Raw genomic sequence first — 22,913 nt, forward strand, 5'->3', positions numbered from 1 at the left:
ATTTCAACCATTCTTTCAGCTTTACTGAAAAAACTGTGAGTTCTGATTGTAACTTTAAATGAACAGGCATGGCATTCAACAGATGTGAACCTTTTACTGAAAAGGATGACTGACCCATAGCGGTTCTGCATCTGCGGATTCTACAATTCCCACTACAATAAAAGTCACTTTGTTAAACTGTAGAGTTGAATTCTCAACAGCTAAAGTCGACAGAGCAGAGATCAACATCCCATAATGCAATTCACAACTGTAAAAAACGTAAAACACAATGTTAACATACGGAAACTGTTAATTAACAGATATTTTTACAGTGTAGGAACAAAAAAAAATGCTATGTAAGTCAACGACTGCTGCTTTACAAAATTCTTCAAAATATCTTCTCTTGTGTTCAACAAAAGAAAGAAACTCAAAGAGGTTTTGAGCTAGCTGATGATGAGTAAATGGTTTTTTTATTGAATAAAGCACATTTATCAAGTGAATTCCTTGATAAATAGCAAAAAAAGAAAAAATACACATAACTTGGCCTCAGATGATGGTGTGATTGGATAACTAGGGTCCGTTCTTCGTACCTCGCTTAAATGATCTAAGATGATTTGGCAGATCCAGGATCTTTAAACCTTGATAATACCTTTCAGCTGGAGGACAAGGGGCCCTCAAGAGCCCAGACAGCCACCCAGGGACAGTAGCTGGCCCCTGGGGCAGCCTGCCGGGGTCACAGACCCTTCAGCTGGAGGACAAGGGCCCCTCAAGAGCCCAAACTGCCACCCAGGGAGTGCGGAAGGCCCCTGGGGGAGCCTACTAAGGTCACAGACCCTATAGCTGGAAGACAAGGGGCCCTGAAGAGCCCAAACTGCCACCCAAGGACAGTAGTTGGCCCCTGGGGCAGCCCACTGGGGTCACAGACCCTTCAGCTGGAGGACAAGGGACCCTCCAGACCCCTAACTGCCACCCAGGGACAGTAGCTGGCCCCTGGGGCAGTCCACTGGGGTCACAGACCCTTCAGCTGGAGGACAAGGGGCCCTGAAGAGCCCAAACTGCCACGCAGGGACAGTAGCTAATCAGTTTCTAATCTGTTTCTTCAAACAACTTCGCAAATCAGATTAAAATGTCTGAACGAACTGATCTGCAGTGGTGTAAAGTAACAAATTACAAATACTCAAAGTACTATAATTGAGTAGTTTTTCTCAGGAATTGTAATCTACAAAGTAGTTTTAAAAACGGTGTACTTTTACTTTCCCTTGAGTACATTTTTAGTGCTGTATCGGTACTTTTTACAGTTTTCCATTAATAACTAATCCAAAAGGAAAGTCTTGAAGGTCATAAAACAGACTACATTTTCATCTCTAAGCAAGAACGAGAAATACTTCGCTTTGATCTTTAAGGTGAAATATGCCTCTGAAATGTTTCCTGAGATGTCGTATTTGACCCCAGAAAGGGATAAAGAAAAATACACTGAATATGTGATACCTTTTTAAGGGGTTGCTAACTTAGTCACACGCTCCCAAATCAAGACACTGTTAAAAATAAAAAATAAAATAAATTCTTCTTGCAGCACTTCCTATTAATATTCACACTACACCGCAAACGTCTGAGTGGAACCCCATCCAGAGAGGTTGGAGTGTGGCATGATTAGGAAGATTATTCGATGTTTGTTTGGTTTGGAGTATGATCTTGGTCCTGGATCTATGTTTCTGCTCTGTCCACCAGACGGACGGGACATTTTTGGCCATCGCTCTGCTGATCCTGCTGCTTCTGATCGCTGTGGCGGCTCTCTGGTGGTTTTGGCCGCTCTGTTGCACTGTGGTGAGTCTCGCACCGGAGCTCAAAAATCCAGTCATTACGGTGCCGAAAAGTGGTTTCAAGTAGTTTTTGAGCCCAGAGATGTCTTTTCTGATGTGCAAATGAATTAGAAAATCAGAGCCACGGAAAAAACGTCTTGCTAAGAAGTGAAATGAAGTTATGAAAGCAACATTTTTTATCAGAATCTGATTTCCATTTCTTCAAAGGTGATTCCTGTGGTACGCAGAGCTGTAAAAGTCTCTTCTCTTTCTTATCAATACAGATCGTCCGTGAGCCGCCGCCACCCATGATGGAAGACGATTCGGTAAGAGAGCTCTTTTTTTTTATCATGTTTTCTTGAATTTTGAGTCTGTTGACATTACCAGTCTGAATAGGGTATATGCCGAGCTAGTGTGTTTCCCATACTGATAAACGTCCGGTGACCTGTTATTGTGAGTTTTTTTTCCCAATTTTTACGGCTCCTTTTACAGCATCGATATTGTAATGTAATTAAAATACAATCAGTTCAATAGACTTTGGTATTCATTTAGTTGCTCATTCGTAAAACGAATCAAAAAGCCATTTACTCGTACACACCTGTCAGAATCAGCAGGCTAGCGCAGAAGCTCCATTGAATATACTTGGGTAAAATAAATGTTCATATTATCATGACATGGCGGGGAAAAATGCAATTTAATGCAGTGCTTCTTGTACAATCTGAGACCCACTTGCATATCCACTGCAATAGAGTGGAGGAACTATGACGTCACCTTGTAGGCTAATCGGCTGCTAACATAAAACTGGTTCCCTCAATAAACTCCCCATAGGATTTTCCCATTGGCTTTTCGAAGATTGCAAATAATAAGCTCTTTGTTCAAACACAGTTCATTACACTTACACGTTTTGTCCAGCCGGATAATCCTCACACGAAAATACAACTTTAAGCACTTTTGGATCTTAAATGCGAACTGAAAAGCTAACATTATGCTACAAACGAACTACAAACTAACTGGCTTCGGGGCGCTCGCCTGGGAGGTCAGCACCACCCTGCTACGGACAACATTTCTATCTTATTTTTTTAGAAATAATGTCCATGGCAGAGTTAATCTCTCTGTTTATCATATTATAATCCACGCTATATATTATAAACAAATATAAACGCAAAAACACATAGACCTACGTGCCTTTTGGATCGTTTATACGTGGGAAATACATCTGTTTTGCTTTACGGTTGTTGTAAACGTTTTAAAACTGTATGTATAAATGTGCCTAGATAGTATTATCATAAGACACATTTAAATAAGTGTATCGCTCGCGTGCACACAGCCCGCTTACCTTAACAGACGACAGAACTGAGGAGCGAGGAGCAAGTCTATCAAATGCCTGCAAGTTCCATCATGGACACAGAACAACATTCAGTATTTTTTTTATGTCACGATGTACAGCGAAAAGTAGCCCATACAGTCAGTTAATATGTGTGTATTTTTACACATTTATTGACACGTTTGCATTACTGAGAGCAGGAAAGAGACAGGCTGCACTGGTAAACTGTATCCCCATATCTTTAATTAAAATAAATGATCAACAAATTAAACTCTTTACAACTGAAGGCATTATCTACACACAATATGATTTCTCAATTAGAAAAATACTACAAACTATAATATACTATTCATGAAAATACTTGAATCACAGACACATCCAAATGCCCAAAACACAAGCAAGCTGCGCTCCAGATGAGTTCAGCTCGATGACGTATAATGTCTCTGACGCCGCCTGTAGTCCCATTTAGCAACTTGATAGCAACCGTCTTTTTAAAGAAGCGTAACCGATTTAAAAACTCAAGAGTGTGATGTAACTGATGTGTTTTATGTCGTAGAATAAAACGTGAAAGTATCTTGAAGATGTGTTAGCCACGAACATTATTTAAGCGATTTAATTAAAATCCCATTTAAAAAACCCATTGACTTTGGGACGAGGGAACCGGAACTGCTAAAATGCTAACTCGCTTCCGGGTTTTTGCATACAAATTGACGTCATAGTTCCTCCACTCTATTGCATACAGTTCACTGGAAGCGCTTAACCCAGGTTATTGGCAAATTAAAAGTCCTATTAGCATACTTTGGCATGTACCCTATTGCAACCCCAAATCAGAAAAAGTTTGGACAGTATGGAAAACGCATATATAAAAGAAAGAAGAGTTTTCTGAATTTGCTTTGACTTGTATTTCATTTTTGCATAATAGGACCCCTTTAAATCTTGGTAGGAAGCTCAGCGTGTGTTTTCATCATGATTTTTCCCCCTGCAACAAGACAGTCTTGCTTGTGAGGAGACGCCAGCTGACTTTTGCTCCAAACATTTGCTCAGCAAAGTTTTCACAGATGTGGCCACTGGTGCCAAACTGATAATGACAAAAGACAGAGTGTCAGAAAATTGCGTGATTTAAGCTCTCGAATTTTATCCGAAAATCCACCCTGTAATTTTGATGAATTGTAACGATTTTTCACCCTCATTTTGATTTAGATAAACGTAAACATCTGGAGTCGAAGAAGACAAAGAGCAGTTCCACATTTTTCAACTACCTCTCTATTTTGGATGAATTTTAGAGACCGGTTTAACTGTCCGTAGCATATTTGAAGCAGGACACGTTGAAGCTCTTCCTCTTTCCAAGACTCCGACTGCTCTTTCAAAACAGGAAATTCCATGAGCTTAAAGCAGGTCTTGCAGTGTCTGAGGTAACAGTCTGCTGAAGCACAACCTGATCCCGATCTCTCAAAAACTGATATTTTCCAACTTACAGAAAGATCATATTCACTGTTGCAGTCTGAAGTCTGCAAGGACACAGTAAAATGATCAAAAGTGGAGATATTTACTGTACTGAAAAAATGATTTACTACATTTTTTAAGTTACAGTAGGTGGCTGCAAACAGTTTATATGGGCTTGATTTAAACATTCATTCATTCATATTTCTTCGGCTTAGTCCATTATTTTTCAGGGATCGCCACAGAGGAATGAACTGCCAACTATTCTGGCATATGTTTTTTATGCAGCGGATGCCCTTCCAGCCACAGCTTCTTGCTGTGATGCTGTGTTCACATCAGATGCGCGTATATAAATTGCGCTATTTGCGCGTAAATAAATTGCGCGTGAACATTTTGAGTTTACTCGCTTCATTTGCTCGTCAAATCCGCTTCATTCGCCCATCAAACTCACTTCACAACAGACACTGATTCGCCTGATGGGCAGGACTTGTCTGCCCGGTGACTCTTGCTTTGTTGCTAAATGGCTAACATGAATTTTATTGAGATAATAGCTGTGTTTACGTGCTTTATGAAGGCTGAGAAACAGCGTTGATTCATTTGGAGCCGTGTCTGAGGGCGTACTCACACTATGTACAGTTGCCTTGAACCAGGCCAAAGCACGTCTCCCCCGATGGCCTGCACTCACATTACATTCGGGCCTGGGCACGCTTACGTCATCGATGATGCGCTGGTCAGAAGCGCTCTCGCTCAGCACAGTGGAGATTTCTCCAGTTATATCATTGTTTAAGTCATTTGATTATGCAGTGACCATTGGCAGTGACACGCTGTCAAATATTTCGCCGAACAGATCAGCCACTTTTGACGCTCATAAACAATCATAAAGTCCTCGTGCTGCAGGTATTAGCAGGTTTGCTGAAAGTGCGGAGCTTTCGTGCAGTGAAGGGTTTGCGTCTTAATTATGACATTAGTTGTGACTTAGTTCTGAAAACATTTTATATTACTAAGAAATGTTATATTATTTGTACTACACTATAAAAAAAAATCCTGGTTGCCTTACATTTTTAAGCTAAATCTAATTAACCTTATGAGTTCATTGAACTTATATATTATGTTAAACTGACTTAATACAGCTTGCTTAACTTGTAACATTAAGTTAGAACATGAATAACTCAGTTTTATAAGTTACAATGAACTAAAAACATATGCTGTCATGACTAAGTGATTATATAATTTTTACAGTGTAGAAACAAGACAAAACCTCTTAGATAATCACTTTTTGCAGCATAAATGCAACATTCACAAATTAGTTTAGCAAATATATATTTTGAGATCGACAAAAGTTTGTGTTTCTGCAGAAGGTAATCTGGGGCAATGCTAAAAAAGCGAGTTGCGTTCTTGTTTAAAGCTCCTCTAAGAGAGATTTCGTCCTCCCGAGCTCATTAAAACGGTCACAGTCAGACTTTAAAGGAACATATGGAAATCCAATTACGCCCCATTTCTTAGCAGCTATGAAATCCAGAAAGTTGACTGGAAGGTATAGGCTGACATCATTTCCTGTCCAGTTCTTAGAAAAGAGTATTATGAGGCTGTTTTGAACTGAAGCTGATTTGAACCCGTGAGAATAAATAATGAGTTGAGTGCCCTCGAGAATTATGAAATTATACAAAGCATGCATTCGCTTGCAATCAATTCATCCTTCCAAACACGACAAATGATGTCAATAATACCTAATAAAAGGGTTAGTTTAGGCCTGCTGGTAAATTTAGTAACTACCCTGTTATCCAAGCTAAACAGCCATTGATTACACTGTAAATAATATCCGGAAATTAGCAGTTTTCCATATTTAGTGATTCATGTTTTCTTGTTTATTTCTGCTTTTGAATTGCATTATGGGATCTTGATCTTTCTTCCTACAACTTTTAACCTTGAAAAGTTTGAAAAAGTGACTTTTATGCACATTTTTAATAGTTTAAAGTCATATTGTCTGGGTTGGTGTTGTATATTACACTACAAATACCTGGTAATAAACTGCCAGCACATTTTACAGACTTGTTTCCTTATATATTATTTCTTATACATTATATTATCTCAAACTTCTAAAATGTCAATAAAAATCACCTTGTTAAACTGTAGAGTTGAATTTTCAACATCAAAAGTCGACAGAGCAGAGATCAACATCCCATAATTCAATGCACAACCGTAAATAAACAGAAAACACTTAACAACTGTTATGCTTTTATGTTAAACTAAGTTAATCAACCTAATTTTGTAAGTAATACAAGCTTTTCTGAGTCTGTTTAATGTAATTTAAGTAAAAATGTCTTAGAAGGTTAATGTCATTCAACTTAAAAACGTAAGGAAACCTTGTCATTGTTTAACAGTGGACTTTCTAAGTAATAATGCTGTACTTTTAAAAGCAATGTTATTGCTGTACACTATTGCAGCAGCTCTATTCTGTCTGAGTTATGATTTCTGCAAAGCCCCGCCCTCCCACAAACAGAGTGCTCTGATTGGTTGGCTGACTCACTCTGTTGTGATTGGCCAATCATCTTCAGTAATCATCAGAAATTCATTCATTCATTTTCCTTCGGCTTAATCTCTATTTCAGAGGTCGCCACAGCAGAATGAACCACCAACTATTCTAGCATGTTTTACACAGCGGATGAATTTGTTCATCCAATTCACCTATAGCGCATGTGTTTGGACTGTGATGGAAACTAGAGCACCCGGAGGAAACCCACACCAACACTGGAGAACATGCAAACTCCACACAGAAATGCCAACTGGCCCAACTGGCACTCAAACCAGTGACCTTCTTGCTGTGAGGTGACAGTGCTAACCACCGAGCCACTGTGCCGCCCTTGGCTGAGATACAATTTGAAAATCTAACATTTTAGGATTCATTAAAACCTTAATATTGAGAAATTCATCTTTTAAAATTTTAAAGTATATCTTTTAAGTTTACGTTCTTAGCAATGCACATCACTAATCAAAAATTAAGTTTTAATATACTTTCAGGAGGAAATTTACAAAACGTCTTCCTTAAAGATGGTCTTTACTTAATATACTAATGACTTTTGGCATAAAATAGGAAAATGGACTGTGAAACGGATCTATGTGCTCTATAGAAGCTTCCATTTTAAATTGTCACTGACAAAGTGTGTGCAATAACAAAGAAATGTTAGCCTGGACACTTTCAGTATGTTGCACACATATTTTTGTCTTTTTCCACAAATATATGTCTGTAACATAAGGCTTTTTTTTTTTGATCCAGGGTCACATTTTTTATTATTTGACATTGACCATACACTCATTGGCCACTTTATTAGGTATACCTTACTAGTACCTGGTTGGACCTCCTTTTGCCTTCAGAGCTGCCTTAATCCTTCCTGGCATAGATTCAACAAGGTACTCGAAATATTCCTCAGAGATTTTGCTCCATATTGACATGATAGCATCACTGCAGTTGCTGCAGATTTGTCGGCTGCACATTCATGATGGGGAGTCTCCCGTTCCACCACATCCTAAAGTGCTCTATTGGATTGAGATCTGGTGACTGGAGGCCATTTAAATACAGTGAACCCATTGTGATGTTTAAGAAACCAGTCTGAGATGATTCACGCATTATCACATGGCACGTTATCCTGCTGGAAGTTGATGATGTATCAGAAGATGGGTACACTGTGGTCATAAAGAGATGGACATGGTCAGCAACAATACTCAGGCAGGCTGTGGCGTTGACACTATGCTCAGTTGGTACTAATGGGCCCAAAGTGTGACAAGAAGATATCCCCCCACACCATTACACCACCACCACCAGCCTGAACCACTGATACAAGGCAGGATGGATCCATGCTTTCATGTTGTTGATGCCAAATTCTGACCCGACCATCTGAATGTTGCAGCAGTAATCGAGACTCATCAGACCAGGCAACGTTTCTCCAATCTTATATTGTCCAGTTTTGGTGAGCCTGTGTGAATTGTAGCCTCAGTTTCCTGTTCTTAGCTGACAGGAGTGGCACCCGGTGTGGTCTTCTGCTGCTATAGCCCATCCGCCTCAAGGTTGGACATGTTGTGTGTTCAGAGATGCTCTTCTGCAGACCTCGGTTGTAACGAGTGCTTATTTGAATTATTGTTGCCTTTCTATCAGCTGGAACCAATCTGGCCAATCTCCTCTGACCTCTGGCATCAACAAGGCATTTGCACCCACAGAACTGCCGCTCACTGGATATTTTCTCTTTTTCAGACCATTCTCTGCAAACCCTAGGGATGGTTGTGCGTGAAGATCTCAGTAGATCAGCAGTTTCTGAAATACTCAAACCAGCCAGTCTGGCACTAACAACCATGCCACGTTCAAAGTCACTTAAATGACCTTTCTTCCTCATTCTGATGCTCGGTTTAAACTGCAGCAGATCGTCTTGACCATGTCTACATGCCTAAATGCATTGAGGTACTGCCATGTGATTGGCTGATTAGAAATTTGCGTTGATGAGCAGTTGGACAGGTGTACCTAATAAAGTGGCCGATGAGTGTGTATTTTGTAAGTGACAATTTGAAATGGAGGTTTCTGAAGAGCACATAGATTCGTTCCACAGTCCAAATAGCTGAATAATGTGTTCGCTTAAATAAAACGGTCTTTCTCTAAAGGACGAAGAGGATGAAGGCTACCCGAAGAAGAAGTGGCCGACGGTGGACGCCTCGTATTACGGTGGGAGAGGAGTTGGTGGCATCAAAAGGATGGAGGTGAGTCAAGGAAACACATGGCTTCTTCACTCCACTGCAATGATAAACATGTGTGTGTGTGTGTGTGTGTCTCTGTGTGTGTCAAACTCCAGGTGCGCTGGGGAGATAAGGGATCCACTGATGAAGGAGCCAAACTGGAGAAGGCTAAGAATGCTCGGGTGAAGATGCCAGAGGAAGAGTTTGAGTTTCCCACCACACGAACCCTAAACAACGGCATGAGGAAACCCATCTCCCGCAGAAGTGGTACTCTCCGATCAAGGTAGATCCATTTATCTTTACACCTTCAAGGTTGAGTTATACTTTTCCGTTTTGTTCATGCTCTGACAATAACACTTTGGGGCAGGCAATAGGGTTTCTATATTTCTCAATAGCTGTGTTTCCATCCAAAGATGCAAATTAAATGCGCAATGAACATGTGGAGGCATTTGAATACGCAAATACACAAATCCAATTCATTTGGTGAAAATATTTATGATTTTCACTTGTGAATTCATGAATTTCAAAAAATGTATTATTTTTGAGACTGATCTGGCTCCATATTGTTGTAGTTAGGGTTAAAAATGAATGTTCATTTAATTCACACTCTTTTGCTAATGGACATCATGGCATTGCTTAGCAATCAGTGACCAGAACCAAACCAGCTCTAACCAGCCTGAACCTGAATGAAAGCTCCTGCAACTCTAAGCTGGCTAGAGAGATGGCATCATAAAAAACCTCTGAATTAATTTACAAGCAAGCCAGCAAATGATCAAACCCCACAGAAAAACACATTACGCCACTGCTGTGAAGCCCAGAAGAGTGTCATGCGCACGGTGGACAATGCAGGAGCGTTTTGGAGGACTGGAAGCGGCTCAGATGAAGCGCGTTTGTGGCCTCGGCTCCCGCATTGTTTTATAATGTCTCTGTCAGATGGAAAGGGAGGCTTAATTTAAAGCAGACGCTGAAGCGCACTGACCCGAGGGAGATGAGCTTTGCAGAGCTGGTCCCTTTCCCAACAAAACAACACTCCTTTCTCTCTCTCTTCCACCTTTTTTCCTCAGGATTATATTGGGTGACGGTTCGCTCTGAGTGACTGAAATGAAATGCAAAGAAAAGCTTCTGTGTGCTTCTGACCCAGTTCCTGGTAGAAATTGACCATTTCTGTTTAATCCATCAAGTTTTCAAGAAGCAAAGTGAGATGTTCTGCAGGCCAGCGTCTGGCAAATGTTGCTAAAAACTGTTATTTAACTCAGGAGAGCCACACGATACTGTGTTGGCGAAAGTTACTTTTAAATGTAACACATTACAATTTTAAGTTAATCCCCCCAAAAAGTAATTAATTGCATTACTTAGTTACTTTTGCATTACTTTTTCTGGAAAGTATAATGATATGTTACTTTTTCTGGAAAGTAATGTGATGCATTACTTTTGAGTTACTTTTGCATGACTTTTTCTGGAAAGTATAATGATGTTACTTTTAAGTTACTTTTGCGTTACTTTTTCTGGAAAGTAATGTGATACGTTACTTTTGAGTTACTTTTTTGGAAAGTAATGTGATACGTTACTTTTGCGTCACTTTTTTCTGGAAAGTATAATGATATGTTACTTAAGGTACTTTTGCGTTATTTTTTCTGGAAAGTAATGTAATGCGTTACTTTTGAGTTACTTTTGCATTACTTTTTCTGGAAAGTAATGTGATACGTTACTTTTGCGTTACTTTTTTCTGGAAAGTATAATGATATGTTACTTAAGTTACTTTTGCGTTACTTTTTTCTGGAAAGTATAATGATATGTTACTTAAGTTACTTTTGCGTTACTTTTTCTGGAAAGTAATGTAATGCGTTACTTTTGAGTTACTTTTGCATGACTTTTTCTGGAAAGTATAATGATATGTTACTTTTTCTGGAAAGTAATGTGATGCATTACTTTTGAGTTACTTTTGCATGACTTTTTCTGGAAAGTATAATGATGTTACTTTTAAGTTACTTTTGCGTTACTATTTCTGGAAAGTAATGTGATACGTTACTTTTGAGTTACTTTTTTGGAAAGTAATGTGATACGTTACTTTTGCGTCACTTTTTTCTGGAAAGTATAATGATATGTTACTTAAGGTACTTTTGCGTTATTTTTTCTGGAAAGTAATGTAATGCGTTACTTTTGAGTTACTTTTGCATTACTTTTTCTGGAAAGTAATGTGATACGTTACTTTTGCGTTACTTTTTCTGGAAAGTATAATGATATGTTACTTAAGTTACTTTTGCGTTACTTTTTTCTGGAAAGTATAATGATATGTTACTTAAGTTACTTTTGCGTTACTTTTTCTGGAAAGTAATGTAATGCGTTACTTTTGAGTTACTTTTACGTTACTTTTTCTGGAAAGTATAATGATATGTTACTTTTAAGTTACTTTTGCATTACTTTTTCTGAAAAGTAATGTGATGCCTTACTTTTGCGTTACTTTTTCTGGAAAGTAATGTGATGCGTTACTTTTGAGTTACTTTTGCGATACTTTTTCTGGAAAGTAATGTGATACGTTACATTTGAGTTACTTTTGCGTTACTTTTTCTAGAAAGTAATATGATACGTTACTTTTAAGTTACTTTTTCCGGAAAGTAATTGGATGCGTTACTTTTGAGTTACTTTTGCGTTACTTTTTCTAGAAAGTAATATGATACGTTACTTTTAAGTTACTTTTTCCGGAAAGTAATTTGATGCGTTACTTTTGAGTTACTTCTGCGTTACTTTTTCTGGAAAGTAATGTGATTCGTTGCTTTAGAATGTACTTTTTCATTACTTTTTCTGGAAAGCAATGTAATATGTTACTTTTGAATTACTTTTGCGTTACTTTTTCTGGTAAGTAATGTGATGCGTTACATTTGAGTTACTTTTGCGATACTTTTTAGTTACTTTTGCGATACTTTTTGTGGAAAGTAATTTGATACGTTACTTTTGTGTTACTTTTTCTGGTAAGTAATATGATACGTTACTTTTGATTTACTTTATCTGGAAAGTAATGTGATGCGTTACTTTTGAGTTACTTTTGCGTTACTTTTTTCTGGAAAGTATAATGATATGTTACTTAAGTTACTTTTGCGTTACTTTTTCTGGAAAGTAATGTAATATGTTACTTTTGAATTACTTTTGCGTTACTTTTTCTGGTAAGTAATGTGATGCGTTACATTTGAGTTACTTTTGCGATACTTTTTAGTTACTTTTGCGATACTTTTTGTGGAAAGTAATTTGATACGTTACTTTTGTGTTACTTTTTCTGGAAAGTAATATGATACGTTACTTTTGATTTACTTTATCTGGAAAGTAATGTGATGCGTTACTTTTGAGTTACTTTTGCGTTACTTTTTTCTGGAAAGTATAATGATATGTTACTTAAGTTACTTTTGCGTTACTTTTTCTGGAAAGTAATGTAATGCGTTACTTTTGAGCTACTTTTGCATTACTTTTTCTGGAAAGTAATGTGATGCGTTACTTTTGCGTTACTTTTTCTGGAAAGTAATGTGATGCGTTACTTTTGAGTTACTTTTGTGATACTTTTTCTGGAAAGTAATGTGATACGCTACATTTGAGTTACTTTTGCGTTACTTTTTCTAGAAAGTAATATGATATGTTACTTTTAAGTTACTGTTTCCGGAAAGTAATTTGATGCGTTACTTTTGAGTTACTTTTACGTTACTTTTTCTAGAAAGTAATATGATACGTTACTTTTAAGTTACTTTTTCTGGAAAGTAATTTGATGCGTTACTTTTGAGTTACTTCTGCTTTACTTTTTCTGGAAAGTAATGTGATTCGTTGCTTTAGAATGTACTTTTTCATTACTTTTTCTGGAAAGCAATGTAATATGTTACTTTTGAATTACTTTTGCGTTACTTTTTCTGGTAAGTAATGTGATGCGTTACATTTGAGTTACTTTTGCGATACTTTTTAGTTACTTTTGCGATACTTTTTCTGGAAAGTAATTTGATACGTTACTTTTGTGTTACTTTTTCTGGAAAGTAATATGATACGTTACTTTTGATTTACTTTATCTGGAAAGTAATGTGATGCGTTACTTTTGAGTTACTTTTAAGTTACTTTTTCTGGAAAGTAATTTGATGCGTTACTTTTGAGTTACTTTTGCGTTACTTTTTCTGGAAAGTAATATGATACGTTACTTTTGAGTTACTTTATCTGGAAAGTAATGTGATGCGTTACTTTTAAGTTACTTTTAAGTTACTTTTTCTGGAAAGTAATTTGATGCATTACTTTTGAATTACTTTTGCGTTACTTTTTCTGGAAAGTAATGTGATGCGTTACTTTTAAGTTACTTTTGCGTTACTTTTTCTGGAAAGTAATGTGATTTGTTGCTTTAGAATGTACTTTTTCATTACTTTTTCTGGAAAGTAATGTGATATGTTACTTTTGAATTACTTTTGCGTTACTTTTTCTGGAAAGTAATGTAATGCGTTACTTTTGCGATCCTTTTTAGTTACTTTTGCGATACTTTTTCTGGAAAGTAATATGATACGTTACTTTTGAGTTACTTTTTCTGAAAAAGTAATGTAATAAAGACAGCATCTGGATTCTCACATTTGTTTTCTCTCATTACACTTTTGCATATACCATTATCGCGATAATGACCGTTTTTTTTATATTTGTGCAACTGTAATTTGTGGTTCTTTTAATAGTTAATCTCTGTTGAGCTACACTAAAAAAAGTTTTGTCATAGTGGAAACATTTGTTTACAAAAAAACTAAGACTGTTGATTTGTAGCTGACATTTAGAGTGAAATCCATCTCATAAATTTGTATGAAACTGCTGCAAAATGCACAAACAGTGACTCAGACTGCCAATAAACATGAAATTACACAATATATGGGTAATTTAAAAAGTATTAAACGTGTCACATTAAAAAAGGTAAAAAGTGTAGAGTAAAAATAAATAAGAACTAAAAATAATGCTTGGATTTTAGCTGACATAAATAGAAATGATTCCCACAGATGACTATGAATTTACTACAAAATACATAAACACTGTCTTCAAAAATAAAGAAAGATATAATTAAGAACACTTAACTCTTTAATAATTAAAAAAGGAAAGTCAAATATTTAATAATGTTTATTTAATTAACAATAAAAGCTTGAATTAATAACACTTGATTTGTGGTTCTTGTATTAGTTTGTCTCTTGGTTAGTTTGTCTCATAGTGGAAACATTTGTTTGCAAAAAGTAAGACTGTTGATTTGTAGCTGACATTTAGAGTGAAATCCATTCCATAAATTTCTATGAAACTGCTGCAAAATGTACAAACAGCGACTAGAAGTGCCAATAAAAAGGAAATCACGCAATAAGTGTACTAATTAAAAAAGTATTAAACGTGTCACATTAAAAATGCCAAAAAGTGTAGAGTAAAAATAAATAAGAACTAAAAATAATGCTTGATTTGTAGCTGACATATAAATAGAAATGATTCCCACAAATGACTATGAATTTACTACAAAATACATAAACACTGCCTTCAAAAGTGAAGAAAAATTCATTTAACACGTAACTGTATTAAAAAAAAAGGAAATTAATTTGTCAAATATTTAAAAATGTTTATTTAATTTATAATAAAAGCTTTAATTATCAACAAACAAATATAAGTCACTTGGTGGTTCTTCTAATAGTTCCTCTCTGAAAAAGTTGGAGGTTTTGTCAAAGTGGAAACATTTGTGCGCAATCAATTAATCAATCAATAAATAAATAGATAGATAAATAAATAAATAAATAAATAAATAATCACTGCTAATGATTTGTAGCTAACATTTAGAGTGAAATCCATCCCATAAATTTCTGTGAACTGCAAAACAGTGAAATACACAAACAGACTAGGAATAGCCATTAAAATAAAATGATTGAATGAAGTGATCAGGGTTTTGATATAAAAAGTATTCAATGTCACATTAAAATGTTCATTTGTTTTACTTATACTCTTATTTTACCCTTTTATTTACTCAATTTATTTATTATTGCATTAAATTGAATGTTATTTTATTTTGAGTGGAAAAATATGAAAATTAAGAGACTGAGTCTGTAATTTTGTTTCTGTATTATAAATGGATATATTCTCTGTGTGGAGTTTGCATGTTCTCCCCATGTTGGCGTGGCTTTCCTCCGGGTGCTTTGGTTTCCCCCACAAGTCCAAACACATGCGCTAGGGCAATTGAGTACGCTAAATTGTCTGTTGTGTATGTATGTGAATGAGTGTGTATGGATGTTGCCCAGTGATGGGTTGCAGCTGGAAGGGCATCCGCTGCGTAAAACATGTGCTGGATAAGTTGGCGGTTCATTCCGCTGTGGTAATCTCTGATTAATAGAGAGACTAAACCGAAAAGGAAATTGTTCAATACCAAGAATTAAAAAAAAGTTAATTAAATTATTGAATATTAAAGTAACAAGAACTAATAATAAGTCTGATTCATAGCCATATAAATAGAAATTCATCCCATAAATGACTGAAATTGCTACGAAATACATAAACATGGTCAAGACGTGAGAAGAAAAATAAACTTATTGTATTAATTACTAAAAGGTAAATAAATATGACACATATTTTAAAAAAAGTTCATTTAATTAACAATAAAAGTTTAAATCAACAACTCTAAACTCTAAAATAAGTCTAATGATTTCTAATTTACATATACTACTACGTATTACAAATAATATGGCAAAATATTACAAAAATTTGCATTTGAGGAGGCCAACAAAATGCAATTGAGAATTAATAGCTACCTGAAGTATTAATTAAAGTAAATTAGATTAATTAAAGTAAATAAATGTCACTTTTCTAAATAATCTCATTTTTTAAAATACAAATGGTATTCAGTGTGAATATAAATAATATTTTAATAATATTAAAATATTAAGTAAAGCATCATTGCATTACTATTTAATTATTATTTTAATTATTTATACTATTTGCATTATCGACTATCAAGCATCAAGTTTAAAATTCTGCCTCTTTGATACATAAATTAATTATTCAGTCATTCTCTTTTCAGCTTAGTCACTTTACTAATCTGGGGTCGGCACAGCGGAATGAACCGCCAACTTATCCAGCAAATGTTTTACGCAGCGGATGCCTTTCCAGCCGCAACCCAGTACTGGGAAACATCCATACACACTCATTCACACACATACACTACGGACAACTTAAGCTTATCCAATTCACCTATCCCACATGTTTTTGAACTTGTGGGGGAAACCGGAGCACCAGGAGGAAACCCACGTGAACACGGGGAGAACATGCAAACTCCACACAGAAATGCCAACTGAACCAGTTGAAGCTCGAACCAGCGACCTTCATGCTGTGAGGCGATTGTGCTACCCACTGTGCCACTGTGATGCCACTAATTAATTACTACATTATAATTATAATAAATATTAATTTAACATAATAAATTGTTACAAATAATACCGCAAATTATTACAAAACTTTGCATTTGAAGAGCCAGGCACAATAAATATGTCAATTAATCAATCAATTAATGTCAATAAATGTCACTTTTCTAAATAAACACTTTATTATAATGGTATTCTCTGCTAATATAAATAATAAATGATGCATTACTATTTTAATTATTATTTTAATTATTTATACTGTTTGCATTATCCACTATCAAGTATCGAGTTTAAAATACTGCCTCTTTGATACATAAATTAATTATTACATTATAGTTATAATCAATTTTAATATAACATATTGATTCTAATAAATTATTACAAATAATACCGCAAATTATTACAAAATTTTGCATTTGAAGAGCCAGGCACAATAAATATGTCAATTAATCAATCAATTAAAGTCAATAAATGTCACTTATCCAAATAAACACTTTTTTTTTTATTATTCCAAATGATATTCAGCAGAATATTAATAATAAATGATGCATTACTATTTAATCACTATTTTATTTATGGATACTATTTGCATTATCCACTTGGTACAGTATATAAGTTGAAAATACTGCCTCTTTGATACAATAAATTATTACAAATAATACCGCAAATTATTGCAAAACTTTGCATTTGAAGAGCCAGGCACAATAAATATGTCAATTAATCAATCAATTAATGTCAATAAATCTCACTTTTCTAAATAAACACTTTTTTTTAAATTACAAATGGTAATAAATAATGCATTAATATTTAATTATTATTTTAATTATGGATACTATTTGCATTATTCTCAAAATACTGCCTCTGATACACAATGTTTTCTTAAAAAAGCATCAATATTTACCAAATAATCAGTTTATATATATATATATATATATATATATATATATATATATATATATATATATATATATATATATATATATATATATATATAATAACTGTATGCTATTAAAACACATTAGAGTATGTAAAACCATTAAACAAACTAACCTTTTATTATATTTTTAGTTTATGTGACCTTTCTAGTGCTCAATACATGATCAAATTAGCAGTGAATATGGTCTGACAGCTACAAGCAGTGATTTTCACCTCCAAATATTCAGACATTTTAATAGTCACTAAGTTGAAAACCCTCTGTGAAGAATTAGTCATGAAAATCCAATTAAAAGAGCACTGGCTTTATTCTAATCTCTGTTCTACCCCATAATGTGTGTGTGTGTGTTTTAATTCAGACCCCGAAATCAGAAAATGACAATCTTATCAATTAACAACCTGCATGTAATTTGACACACACACACACACACACACACACACACACGTGCCTCGGTTTCCTCTTTGTAGTCTACTACTGATTAGACTCTCACAATTATTTCTGCATTACTGATGAAGTGTGTGTGTGTGTGTGTGTGTGTGTGTGTGTGTGTGTGTGTGTGTGTGTGTGACAGGGAAAGCTTGACGCTCTGTGGGTTTGGCTCAGGAGAGGATATGATCGTGTGTCTGTGATGAGACCTCAGCCTGGAGAGAAGGTAAGAAACACGACGGCATACGATTGAGAAAATAACTAGAAATGATTACATGATAATAAAAGTGTGAGTGTATTATCATTACCAATTAGGTAGAACAAATGTGGGGCAATACGTAATTGCACTGATCATGATTATTGTTATTAATTTTTATTCATTAATATTATTTAAAGGGCACATAGTTTACCTCTTTTTTATGATTTAATATTAATATTCTGGTTCTTCTGAGTGTGCCAGTTTAGGTTCAGTTTAAAACACAATTCAGATTTTTTTATTATAATGTGTTAAAAAGTGTCATGTTGGGGGCGTGTCCACAGCTCGCTGATTTATGGGTGTGTTGCTTCACATGTAGATTAGTTTCGGCTTCCCACCCAACGTAACAAGGGGGCGGGGCCATGAGCTCACCCGCTCTGTGTTTGCAACACAGACAGGCAGACTGAGAGGAGCAGGAGTGAGAGGATCACCATTCAGTCGCACATGTACGACTCGGACACAGACCAAGCAGAGAGTACAAAATCATTTGTGTCTTTGTACAGTTTTACAGCCAACTGTGTGCTAGTTTCAAGTGCCGAGCTTGTACACAGAAACGAATAACCACGCATCCTGAATTAACTTTGATTAAGGCACCGGATGCGCCGCTCGAAGCCGCGACACGGCACACCAGACACTCTCTGTGGCGCGGCAGAAACATGAAGTGTCCCGAATCGTCGCGCCACGCATTTTTGAATTCTAAACATAGGTTTCTGCAGCGGTCCGCGGTGCCCAGCCGTCATCTTGAGTGTACCCTGATAGAAACCGATGTTTAGAATTCTAAAACGCATGCTAGTTAAGATCACAGGGAGCTTCTGGGATCGCGAAAAATGCAAACGGCTGAAGTATAAGGTAGACTCAATGAGAAGCACACATGTTTGCAAACCTACCTAAAGATACAACCAATAATTCCGATTAAAGCGATAATGTGGAGAATATTGCTCTTGTGTTGAGCCCAATGAGCCTTGCATCTAAAAATAGAGCTAGGGTGTTCCTTTAGTGATATCGCTTCGACTCACGCTGAAAATGGCGGACGTGAATCAACAAACTGAGGATATGATGACGCGCCTGTCAATCAATATTGGTGGTATCAATATACCGCACTCCTATGTAAAGTTGCGGTCGGTTTGAAATTGAAAAAAAAGCACTGGGTGTGTTTATATCACCCCAATATGACAGTCTATACACCATACATGCACATATGTCTGTCCAAACAGCTTGAAAAGTAGATTTTTTACCATAGGTGCCCTTTAATATAAAAAATTAGACCAATAATAAAACATAAAATTAAAATAACGGTAACACTTTACAATAAGGTTAATTAGTTAATGCATTTACTAACATGAAGTAATCATGAACAACACTTGTACAGCATTTATTATTCATAATTGCACATTTACTAATGCATTATTAACATCCAAGTCCATGCATGTTAACATTAGTTAATGCACCGTGAGTTAACATGAACTAACTGTATTTTCATTGACTAACGTTACCTAACATGAACAAATACTGTAATAAATGTGTTGTTCATTGTTTCTTCATGTTACTAAATGCATTAATTAACATTAACTAATGAACCTTATTGTAAAGTGTGACCAAAATAACTTAAACTGGCATCTTCTTTTATCCAAAATTGTAAGATTTAAAGGGCACCTATGATGAAAATCATCTTCTGTAAGCTGTTTGGACAGAACTGTGTGTAGCTATAGTGTCCACAATCATATTGGGGTGATTTAAAAGCAACAACAAGCCTAATAAGGTGACAATAAGCCTCTTTTTTTAATTTCCTGATGTTAACATAGGATCCAAATCCCTCATATTTTGAGGCCGACCCCAACGTGACGTCGGAGTGCGGTTTCCCCGCCCACTGAATGGATTGACAGACGTATATTAACATGTCTCTGTAGAACACATATAGTCATCTCAAAAAAGACAGGATGTGCAGAAAGCAACTGGGATTAAAAGATCTGTTCAGCTCTCTGTGATCATCAATCATTATCAAATGTGATCAAGAATGAGTTTAAAACAGTTTTAAAACAGTGCATGTTTGTAATAGTCGGTAAAATTGCTACGGAATTCTACACCACAGCATAGTATCAGTACAATTACAAAAGAAAATGCTTCAATACTGGTTTGTGGATGTTAAATCAGGTTTATTTTGTACATAAACATAACGGATATCCATATAGCAGTGGATATTAACATCAGTGGCATAGCACATAATGCGGGCGGGGGGGGTCTGAAACTGAAGAGGGGGGGGGGGTGAGGGTGGAAGAGAGCGATCTGAAACGGAAGAGCGGGGGGGATGGGTGGATGGAGAGCGATCCGATATTGAAGAGCGGGGGGGAGGGTGGCGGTGGTGTATAGCGATCTGAAATTGAAGAGCGGGTGGGTGAGTGGGGGTTGTGGGGGATACTGTAAAAGCGATCTGAAACTGAAGAGCGGGGGGATCCGCGATCAGAAACTGAAGAGCAGAGGGGGTGGGGGGTGGATAAGTGCCATAGGGCCCCCTAGTCACGCGTCACTACGCCACGGATTAACATGTATCCCATCATATTTGCCGTGCAAAAAAAAAATGCTAAATTAAACGCATACCTGTCAACATTGGGATGTAAAAATACGGACATGTTTACATATTAATAGGTGAATTTGTCTGTTTACGAACACACCCAAATCTAAAAGTGTCCACTTTCGCTCTTCAAATCGCATGTACATGCTGGGAACAGTGTCTTTATCACTACAGAGCACATCCATCCGTCAGCACCGATACATGGCTGGAATGATTCAGAGATTGCATAGAAAGGGTGACGGTCGATGCATAGCTTTATTGGAAATTAAGTGAATGTGGCTGTTTTAATATTAGTTTCAACATGCTTTCAAACTCAAATAAAGAGAAAGCACAGTTCTCTTGAATAGCTTTTGCTATTATAGTTGCAGTCAGAATTATTCGCCTCCTTTGATTTTTTTTTTTTTCTTTTTAAAATATTTCCCAAATGATGTCTAACAGAGCAAGGAAATTTTCACAGTATGTCTGATAATATTTTTTCTTCTGGAGAAATTCTTATTTGTTTTATTTTGGCTTGAAGAAAAACAGTTTTTAATTTTTTAAAAGCCATTTTAAATTATTCGCCCCTTTAAGCTATATTTTTTGATAGTGTACAAAACAAACTATCATTATACAATAACTTGCCTAATTACCCTAACCTGCCTAGTTAACCTATTTAACCTAGTTAAGCCTTTAAATGTCACTTTAGGCTGTATAGAAGTGTCTTGAAAAAAAACTTGTCAAATATTATTTACTGTCATCTTGACAAAGATAAAATAAATCAGTTATTAATATAAATATAAATGAGTTATTAAAACTATTATGCTTAGAAAATGTGTTGAAAAAATCTGATCTCCGTTAAACAGAAATTGGGAAAAAAATAAATAAGGGGGTTAATAACTTAGGGGGGTAATAATTCTGACTTCAACTGTATATTACATTTGAGATCGGCTCTTTGATGCTATATTCACTTTTCATAGGAAGATTAAAAATACGAGAGAAATATGAAAAAATATTAAACGGGACACTAATGGGACAGAATGGTAAAATAAGAGAGAATCCTGGCAAAAATGGGAGGGTTGACAGGTATGGTTAAACGTGTGTGTGTGCTGTGTGTGTGTGCATGAGCTTTGTAACAAAATTGTGTGTGACTCATCATTGCAGAAAGGCTTGAATTAACTCCACAACAAATACATCAAATAATCATTGGGAAAGTCCTTACTGTAGTATTTCTCACAAGCGTTACCTGAGATCTGCTTCCTTCATGTCTGTCACACTGAGGCACGTGGGAATGGTGGGTGGGGAGAACTAGGTCATTTGCATTCAAGGCACAGGCAACAAAAACAGCTACATAGTGTTCAGAGCAGAAAATCCAATATTCTGAAAGGTATAACAAATAATCTGATGGGTGTTTTGAGCTGAAACTTAACAGACTCATTCTGGAGAATGGGGTAAAAAAGGTGCCCTTTAAAGCGTCTGTAAATGAATGAGTTAATCACTCAAAAAGACACTGCCACCTACTTGCATTTTTAAAGTCTTTATAGGGTCTTAAGTCTTAAGTTTATTCTTCTTATTAAAAAGAAAACAAATCATTTTGTCAACCCCTCCTGGCTAACCCTTTGAAGGTGCTTTCACACTTGGTTCAATTGCCTGGACCAAACCCAAGTTCGCTTGTCCCCCTTTCCACCTTCTTGGCTGATTTGTGTTCACACCGTCTGTTCTCCTTCTGAACCTTGGTACACTTGCGTCATCAAGCTGCTGTTTTGTGCACAGCAGTTGCGGTGACGGCCACAAAAGCAAAGCACCAAAATGGAGACGCATATCATGGTCATTCTGCGGTTACTGAATCTTTTGCTTTTGTTACCAAGACCAAAATACAGAGAGCCACTTGCATCGCACTGTAGCCCAGACCACCTCTTTCAGGGTGCTTTCACACTAGCACTTTTGGGCTGCACCCGGGTTCGTTTGACATCAAAGTATGATATGTTTTTGTCCTTTGAACATGGGCACGCACCCGTGAAACTTCATCACCCTAGTATCCCTTGTATCACTTCTGATGTGTATGCAATCGTGTCAAATAACGAAAGTGCACCGCCAACTATACAACAAACTTTA

General features: G+C 36.2%; 1 protein-coding gene across 1 annotated transcript in view; it reads left to right on the forward strand.

The window, feature by feature from the left end:
- antxr1b (ANTXR cell adhesion molecule 1b) overlaps window positions 1-22,913 on the forward strand; it is a 79,181-nt gene that overhangs the window by 43,210 nt on the left and 13,058 nt on the right. The window contains 6 exon segments of the mRNA XM_056466237.1: window positions 1,708-1,803; window positions 2,063-2,104; window positions 9,190-9,285; window positions 9,378-9,513; window positions 9,516-9,544; window positions 18,143-18,223. Coding sequence (XP_056322212.1) covers window positions 1,708-1,803; window positions 2,063-2,104; window positions 9,190-9,285; window positions 9,378-9,513; window positions 9,516-9,544; window positions 18,143-18,223 — 480 coding nt within the window.

This window comes from Danio aesculapii, chromosome 10 (genome assembly GCF_903798145.1).
Source record: "Danio aesculapii chromosome 10, fDanAes4.1, whole genome shotgun sequence".
Lineage (NCBI taxonomy): Eukaryota > Metazoa > Chordata > Actinopteri > Cypriniformes > Danionidae > Danio > Danio aesculapii.